The sequence below is a fragment of the Orycteropus afer genome, unplaced genomic scaffold (assembly GCF_000298275.1).
Source record: "Orycteropus afer afer isolate SDZICR_OR568_19922 unplaced genomic scaffold, OryAfe1.0 scaffold00074, whole genome shotgun sequence".
NCBI lineage: Eukaryota > Metazoa > Chordata > Mammalia > Tubulidentata > Orycteropodidae > Orycteropus > Orycteropus afer.
The window spans coordinates 10,399,503-10,408,988 of record NW_006921661.1 but is presented as its reverse complement, the minus strand read 5'-3'; the positions used below and the strand labels follow the sequence as shown (position 1 = coordinate 10,408,988).

Sequence of the window (9,486 nt, the reverse complement as noted above, 5' to 3'; positions counted from 1 at the left end):
ATAGATCCCCCTCTGAGTGGTTGACCGTGGTTGCCGGGCACCATCTAGTTCTTCTGGTCTCATAGTCATATAGGCTGAGGATCACATGGTGTACCAGTCACGAGGACTAATTGTTTCCATGAATCTTTGTTTTCATTCTTCTTTGCTCTGGACGAGGAGAGACCCATCTTTGGATCTAGATGGCTGCTTGAAAGCTTTTAAGATCCCAGTCGCTACTCACCAAAGTAGGAGGTGGAACAATGTTTTGTGTAGTATGTTATGCCAATTAAGCTTGATGTCCCCTATGACTATGGTCCTGAGCCCACTCAGGTTCAACTACTTGGTCCCTCTGGGTAGCTGGCAGTGACCAAGAAGTGACTACCACCTTGTCCCTTATCAGCTTTACTATACCCCTGAGAATTCTTACAGAACATACACATACACTTTTCCAGATGCTTATTTTTTACATGTTTGTTTAGTTTCTAAGCACTTCCAGGTGGGACACTGGTTTGTCAGCATACTTGCTATTGGAGAGAATTCTCTTCAGTTCTATAAGTACTTAGTATCTGCTCATCTCTGTGCTATTCTCCTTGGAGAACTCAAAAGCAGTTAAAACTGTCTTGGCTCTGAGAGAACTTGTAGATTTTATGGAGTGGGAACAAAATAGACAGGGTCAAGACTAGGGTGAGGGAAACAAGGTGCTAGGGCACAAACTTTAAGGCACATACTCTCAAGGTCAAACAAATGCATAGTTGGCACCTGAAAGTGAATGCTTCTGTAAATTTTGTGCCATAAGCCCCTTGCTCTACCCTAGTCCTGGTCCTGGACTTAAGAAGCAGTTAGATCACTTGGAAAACATGTCTAAGATAACATAAATTATGGGTGAATGGTATAAACAGTGCTTTGCAAATTCAGTGTGCACATGAATCACCTGAAGAACTTAGTAAAAGGCAGTGATTCAGTAGGTCTGGAGTGGTGTCTGAGATTCTGCATTTCTAACAGGATCCCAGATGATGCTGATACTGCTTGTCCTTGGGCCACACTTTGAGTAGCAAGGAGAAATACATGCTGGAGAAAAGTAGAAGGCTGAATTCACTGAGCTAAGGGATCAGATAAGGGTTTCCTAGGGAAGTTGAACCTGAGTTCTCAAAGGATAAGTTAGATTTCGATGAGAGAAAAAAGAAAGGGAAGGACATTGCAAGCAGAAGGAAGAGTATATGCAAAGGCCCAGAGTCAAGAATGAGTCTTGTGTGTTTTGGGACAATGAACATATTTACTTGGCACGACATAGGTCAAAGTTGTAAAAGAAGAAGAAAGGACTTTTGATAGGTAGCATGAAACCTATGGATTGATTGTTCTTTAGAAATGTGGTCCTTAGTTGTCTGGTCAGATGTTTGCTAGCTGGGCCTTTCCACTTCTTGAATCCAATTGCACCCTCTCAGAGATGAAGGCCTTGGTCTTTCTGGGGAGGTGAAGACCTAAGTCAAATTGTTGTTGTTAGGTGCTGTCAAATCATCACTGACTCATAGCAATCCTGTATACAACAGAATAAAACACTGCCTGGTCCTGTGCCAGTCCCATGATCCTTGCTATACCTGAGCCCATCGTTGTAGCCACTGTGTCAATCCATCTTGTTGAGGAACTTCCCCTTTTTTGTTGACCCTTCCCTTTACCAAGCATGATATCCTTCTCCAGGGAATGGTCCCTTTACAACATGACCAAAGTAGGTGAGATGAAGGCTGGCTATTCTTGCTTCCAAGGAGCATTGTGGTTACACTTCTTCCAGGACAGATTTGTTAGTTCTTCTGGCAATCCATGGTAATTTTAGTATTTTTCACCAGCACTACAACTCAAAAGCATTAACTCTTCTTTGGTCTTCCTTATTCATTGTCCAGGTTTCACATGCATATGAGGCGATTGAAAATACCATGGCTTTTGTATGGTGCACCTTAATCTTCAGGGAGATATCTTTGCTGTTCAGCACTTGAAAGAGGTCTTTTGCAACAGATTTGCCCAATACTATACGTCGTCTGATATCTTGAGGGCTGCTTCCATTGGTGTTGAGTGTAGAATCAAGCAATATTAAGTCTTTGACAACATTGTTCTTTCCTCCCTTTATCGTGATGCTGCTTATTGGTCCAGTTGTTGGGATTTTTGTTTTCTTTATATTGAGGTATAATCCATACTGCAGACTGTAGTGTTCAATCTTCATTAGTAAGTGCTTTAAGTCATCCTCACTTTCAGCAAGCAAAGTTGTGTCGTCAGCATATTGCAGGTTATTAATGAGTCTTCCTCCAGTCCTGATGCCACGTTCTTGTTCATATAGTTCAGCTTCTCAGATTATTTGCTCAGCATACACGTTGAATAAGTATGGTGAAACGATACAACCCTGACACACACTCCCTTCTTGATTTTAAACCATACAGTATCCCCTTGTTCTGTTCGAATGACAGCCTCCTGGTCTATATACAGGTTCCTCATGAGTACAATAAAATGTTCTGGAATTTCCATTCTTCTCAATGTTATTCACAATTTGTGATGATCCACAAAATGGAATGATTTTGCATAGTCAATAAAACGCAAGTAAACATCTTTCTGGTATTCTTTGCTTTCAGCTAAGATCCATCTGACATCAGCAATGATATTCCTTGTTCTATGTCCTCTTCTGAATCCAGCTTGCATTTCTGGAAGCTCTCTGTCAATATAGTGCTGCAACCGTTTTTGAATTATCTTCAGTAAGATTTTACTTATGTATGATATTAATGATATTGTTCGATGATTTCCACATTCTGTGGGATCACCTTTCTTTGGAATGGGTACAGATATGGATCTCTTCCAGTCGATTGGCCAAACAGGTGTCTTCCAAATCTCTTGGCATAGCCGAGTGAGTCCCTCCAGCGGGGCATCCATTTGTTGAAACATCTCAATGGGTATTTCATCAATTCCTGGAGTCTTGTTTTTCACCACTTCGCTGAGTGCAGCTTCGACTTCTTCCTTCAGTACCATTGGTTCTTGATCATATGCCACCTCCTGAAATGGATGAACATTGACCAATTCTTTTTGGTACAGTGACTCTGTGTATTCCTTCCATCTTCTTTTGATGTTTTCCTGCATCATTCAATATATTGCCCATAGAATCTTTCAGTGTTGCAACTTGAGACTTAAATTTTTTTCTTCAGTTCTTTCAGTTTGAGTAATGCCAAGCATGTTCTTCCCTTTTGACTTTCCAACTCTATGTCTTTACACATTTCATTATAATAATTGACTTTGTATTCTCGAGCCGCTCTTTGAAATGTTCTATTCAGCTTTTTTATCTTGTCATTTCTTCCATTTGCTTTAGCTACTCTTCATTCAAGGGCAAGTTTCAGAGTCTATTCTGACGTCCATTTTGATCTTTTCTTCCTTTCTTGTCTTTTTAATGACTTCTTGCTTTCTTCATGGATGATATTCTTGATGTTATCCCACAATTCCTCTGGTTTTTGGTCATTGGTGTTCAGTGTATGAAATCTGTTCTTTAGATGGTCTCTAAATTTAGGAGGGATATATTCAAGGTCGGGAGCTCTGGTAGCATAGTGGCTAAGGCACTTGACTGCTAACCAGAAGGCTGGCAGTTCAAACTCACTAGCCACTCCTTGGAAGGAAGGCTGGGCAGTCTACTTCTGTAGTGATAACACCTCAGAAACCTAGGAGGGGTCGCTAGGAGTTGGATATGACTCGACAACAGTGCATTTGGTTGTGGTTTTGGTTTTGGTTTCCAATTTTCCTAGATTGATGCTTCGTACATTCCATGTTCCAATTATTAATGGATGTTTATTCTCATTTTGAGTCATGCCACATCAGCCAGTGGAGGTCCCGAAAGCTCTACCTTATCCATACCCTTAAGGTCAGCTCTACTCTGATGAAGCAGCTCTTTCCCAATCATATTTTGAGTGCTTTCTGACCTGAGGACATCATCTTCTGGCACTGTATCAGACAGTGTTTCAGGGCTATTCATAAAGTTGTCCAGTATTATATCAGACAGTGTTTCACTGCTATTCATAAGGTTTTCACTGGCCAGTTCTTTGTGAAGTAGATGGCCTCTTCCTTCTTCCAGCTCTGTCTTATTTTGGAAGCTCCACTTGTAAGTCAGAAGCCCTCATTAAATAGTGATGGATGTTCCTAATACACGCACATAAAGGATACCTAGTAAATTGTGCCAATTTGACTCAATAATAGTTCTGCCTGTTTCATGTCAAATGTCTATTTAAAGCACTTTTTTCTGAATGTATCATAGGAACAGTAGGAAAGTGGGCCTTGAACATCATAAACACTAAAGAAATACTTGTTGGTGGTTCATTTGAGTAATTTTGAGACCTTATTTTTCTTCTCCAGATCAAGGAATGTTTTTAGCTCAGTCAGTATAAGAATGTATTGAGTGACTCAATATACTGAGATTTGTGTAAGCTTCTGTATGGATACGAGGGAAGTAGAAGACTTGAGTCCTAGACTCAGTGTTTACTATTATTCCAGAGCAATGGTTTTCAGCTGGGAATGATTTTGTCTCCTAGGGGACATTTGGCAATTTCTGAAGGTGGTTTTGGTTGTTGCAGCTTGGGAAATGCTACTGACATATAATGGGGAGAAGCCAGGGATGCTGCTAAGCATCATCCTCATCCCCACCCCAAACAAGGTTGTTGTTGTTGTTGTTGTTGTTGTTGTTTTGCCGTCGAGTCGGCCCTGACTCATAGCGACCCCTCCTTGGGTTTCCAACGCAGTATCACTACGGAAGTAGGATTGCCCAACCTTCCTTCCGAGGAGTGGCTGGGGGGTTTGAACCGCCAGCCTTCTGGTGAGCAATCAAGTGCCTTAGGCACTATGCTACAACAACAACAACAACAACAACAACCAAACAGGATTAACTAGCCTAAAATGCCAGTAGTACTGAGATTGAGAAACTCCACTCTGGAAGGACAAGACTAAGGTAAATGGAATCAGAACTTTGAGGTTGGAAGGCCATGTCACTAGTTAATAGCAGAGCAGAGACTAAAGCTCAGTTCACTTTAGTGTAATGTTCTTCCCGCTACCATGAAGTCATTTAGAATCAAATGGCATTATATGACAGGCTGTTTTATCTAACTTCATCTCCCGCTAATCCTAATTTATACATTTTGGTCTAGCCATACTCAATTGCTTGTATACTGTGCAACTTTATTCCTTTGTGTTCTTGTTCTTTTTCTTGCCTGGAACATCCTTCTCTCATTTCGTCATTTTCATCTCAGTTCTGGAAATACTGTACATCTTGTCCAGGAAGCTTTCCCTAATAACCACAGATTGGGTTAGAAGCCATTTCTCTATTCTTCCATAGCTAATTGTTAGCATACAATAAAGAAGTTACTTGTTTATATGTCTGTCTTCGTCATTGGGCTGTGAGCTTCTTGGGGTTTAGGATTCTTTCGCTCTTCTCTCCTCATTGCCTAGCACAGCACAACACATTTTGAGTCATAGGCATAAGCTAATATAAGTGGGCAGAGAAGGGAGAGATCAGTGTGAAATGCAGTGTTGGGGAAGGCTTCGTAGAAATTCTAAGACTTGAAGCTTCCCAAACTGCCTTGAAGATGTTGATGGATGCATGAGCATTTTCCCTTGGGTAGGATCAATTCTAAGATAATAATGAATTTTTTTGGTGGTGTCTTTCTACAGGTTGATATGTCAGACCTGTCCCCAGAGGAGCAATGGAGGTAAGTGTGGCAGTGTGGGCCCCTCAGGCTGGAAATTGTAGGTTAGCCCAGGTAATAGAGTTGTATACCTATCCTTTTTTGCTTCTCTATCTGTGGGAGGGAGTGGCTTATGACTGGCAGGACAGGTCTTCTGGGGTTTTTCCCAGTCTGTGGGTCACTCCTGAGTAGCTCCCTCTGTCCTAGGGAGTAAGTAAGTAATCCATACCATATGATTTAGCTGGATTTGAATACCGTTTCTGCCATTACTAGCTCTATGATCTTGGGCAAGTTACTTCTTACTGCCTTAGTTTCTCCCAATTGTAAAATTAGTATCATAATAGTATACTGGGAGCTCTGGTTAGCGTAGTGCCTAACCAGAAGTCTGGCGGTTCAAACCCACCAGCCACTCCTCGGAAGGAAGACGGGGCAATCTACCTCCATAGTGATACTGCCTAGGAAACCCAAGGAGGGGTTGTTATGAGTCGGGTCTGACTCGACAGCACATAACAACAACGATAATATCTACATTGTAGAGTTGTGAGGATTAATATACATGAAACTCTTAGAACAGTGAGTGGCATGTGATCAGCTTCTAGTAAGTGTTAGCTGTTTTGAAGATGATTATCATCATTGACATCATCATCATCACCATCCATGATATATTTGTTTTATAACCAGAATCAGTAAACATTATCTCAGCGTCATGACTTCTCAGCAGTAAAGGGATTTTGGAGTGCCTGCCCCACAGACTTCACAAAATGGCTGATCAGTGAGCTGAAATTAATCAAGTAAAGTTTAATAGTGAGAAAAAAACCTTTATTTAGATTAAAACTATTAATTATACAAGTATAGGGTGGTAAAGATACCAACTCACATGACATCTCAGGGTGATTTTAGGTGGATTTAAACAACAGCAACTTACAATAGCACTAAGCTTAGTATGTACCATTTGTATACCCCAGCTACCAAAGTCGTGAGATTTAGAAGATGTTTATAGAAATATACTAATCTGCCTTAAGAGAGTTGACAGTGCCACTGTGCTCTACTTTGCTAAAGCCACATTAATTTTGTCCTAGGCACTGAATATTAAAAGATCTTAAACTTAACTAGATCATGTCTGGAAGAAGGCAGCCATAAGAAATGATCTTAGCATAATGCTGTATGAATAGTGGTTGAAAGAGTTAGAACTGTTAGTCTAAAAGGGCATAGGAATGTGGTGGTGGAAGGAACAGGGTAGGTTTTAGTTTTTGTTTTTTAGTAGGATTGTGATAAATCTTTGAAGGGATGGCATTGAGAAAGAAGAATGGATATGTCCTTTGTTGTTCCAGAGTATAGGATTAGGTTCAATGGATTGTAGCTATAGCATAGTAAGTTTTGTCTCATTATCAGAAACATCTTTTAATAAAAATATATTTTAAGAAGTAATGACTTTCAAGGACAAATATAGTACTAGTTGGTTGTTGTTGAGGGTCAAGAAAGGTTTATATATGGAGGAAAACTTTCTTTGTTGGTTACCAGGGTTAGGAGGGGAGGGGAGGGAACATGGCAAAAAAAAAAAAAAAACCATTGACCCATGTCACTTTAGTTTTATGTATTTCACTGTACGTAAATTATATTTCAAAAAATGCATTTCAAAAAAGAAGTAATGAGTTTTTTGGCCTTTGAAACATTGGGATTTTATTCATTCATAAGCAAATAGGAGTATCTACAGTGTGCCCGACACTGCTAGTTCTAGACTAAACTACCTCAGGAGTCATATGTTCTCAGTTAATGGAAGTATTTAGCAAAGGACCACAAAAATAATTTTTGCATTGGTGGGAGCTTGAACTGGGTAACTTCTGATCTTTTCAAAATTCCTTCTTTGATTTCATGTTGTACACATCCATTCAGTACTATACTATCTGAGAATAAGAAATTTGTCTCTTAATGTCTTTATAAATTCCCACAATTCTTAGGTTTTTAAAGTGTTCTCCACACTTTTGGCTTAGCGTATCTTAACAGCAACCCTATGAGGTAAGCAGAACAGATAAGAATTCATTTTGACAGATGAAGAAATTGTGATATAGAGATCTGAAGTTTCTCAGCCAAGCCCACAAAGGTGGGTCTGAACCTAAGTTTCTGACCCCCAGCCCTTTTTTCTTTCTGCCAGATTCTGCACCCAGCATAGAATTTTATATAAGATGAACCCTTAGGAATGCTGTGGCTGGCTGGCTGACTATCCCTACAGTGGCTCTAGCATGACTTCTGCCCACTCTGTCCACTGAGCACCCCCTTCAACATTTTATTATGAAAAATTTTAAACATACAGAAAAGTTGAAAGAATTATACAGTGAACAACACCCTTATACCTACCACTTAGAGTCTCCAGTTAGCTTTTTTGCTATATTTGCTTTCTCATATGTCTATCCATGATTCATCGCACTGGGTTCTTTTTGCTATTAGTCTCCATTGCTCTTGGGAATCTCATAAAGCCATCATTTATGTTGTTCTTTCTCTCCTTTCCCAGTAACCCCTTGCATAAGGAATTTGTTTAAAAGCTCTTGGCTACAGGCTACATTTGTCTTTGGTTATCTCTCTAAATGCTCCCTCACTTCTCTCCTGTGGCTGACTCTGACCTAGAGTGGTGAGAGTGACTATTCTGTTTTCTCAGAGAAAGCATTTTGCCAGTACTGAATCACCTGTTGCCAGGACCTCAGGACCAAAAATGCTGACCTTAGATTAAATAAATTTCATCTGTACTCTCTAATTACTGAGCTTCCTTGAGTGCTTGTGGATGTTTACCTGTGAAGGCTGGTGGTGAAGTCATTATTGGGTTAGTGTAAAGTTGAAGTAGTCCAGATTCTTTAGGCTTAAAATAACCATTAAGTATACCTGGTTCAGGGAGGATAGGATGAGTGAGACAAGACTTTAACCCTAGAATCTGCACATACTTGCAATGTTCCTGTTACTCATTTATTGGTATCATAAATACCTTTGAGGTTTTATGGCTGTAACCTTTTCTCTGAATTACTTTGTCCTTCCAGTGACAGGCTGAAATAGGCCTGAAATCGGGTATCTTTTGGGACCTCCTTCCTGCTACAGGAAGGTTGTCAATGTTTCTGCTGTGGGGGTAGGGGAAATCAATAGACCACCCACCTCTAACCCCAATAGCTGAACTTGATTCCTGGGGTCCATAGAGCCTTGTTGTATCCCCAAATGCCTGTCCTTTAGGGTATGTGTCTTTCTAGCCCCTAATTTGCACAGTACCCTGTAGCTGCCAAATGTAGGAATGTATTCTGACCTCTGGACTTTGGGATATCCCTGAAAATCGCTGCCCTTTTACCACTACACCATCTCTGACCTGCCTCACTCCATGTATTTGGCTTTCAGAGTCGAGCACGCACGCATGCATGCCAAGCACCGTGGCCACGAAGCCATGCATGCTGAGATGGTCCTCATCCTCATCGCTACGTTGGTTGTGGCCCAGCTGCTCCTCGTGCAGTGGAAGCAAAGGCACCCCCGCTCCTACAATGTAAGCCAATTTGCTTCTCACTTCCTTGATGGTCAATCATTAAGAAATCCTTCATAAGTATTCTAGGGCCTAGCCTAACCCTGACTATTTATAGGCAGAGAATAGACAGTAACAATGAACTTTATGTTTATGAATGGTAAATAGCATATGGTATGGGAGCTCTGGTAGCATAGTGGCTAAGACACTTGCCTGCTAACCAGACAGCTGGCGGTTCAAACCCACCAGCCACTCCTCGGAAGGAAGGTTGGGCAATCCTACTTCCGTAGTGATACTGCCTCGGAAACCCAAGGAGGGGTCGCT

General features: G+C 40.8%; 1 protein-coding gene across 1 annotated transcript in view; it reads left to right on the top strand.

Annotated features, from left to right (window-relative positions):
* Nucleotides 1–9,486, top strand: part of RNF121 (ring finger protein 121) — a 93,635-nt gene that overhangs the window by 36,384 nt on the left and 47,765 nt on the right. Inside the window, 2 exon segments of the mRNA XM_007940991.2 lie at nt 5,659–5,696; nt 9,045–9,186. Of these exon segments, the coding sequence (XP_007939182.2) occupies nt 5,659–5,696; nt 9,045–9,186 (180 nt within the window).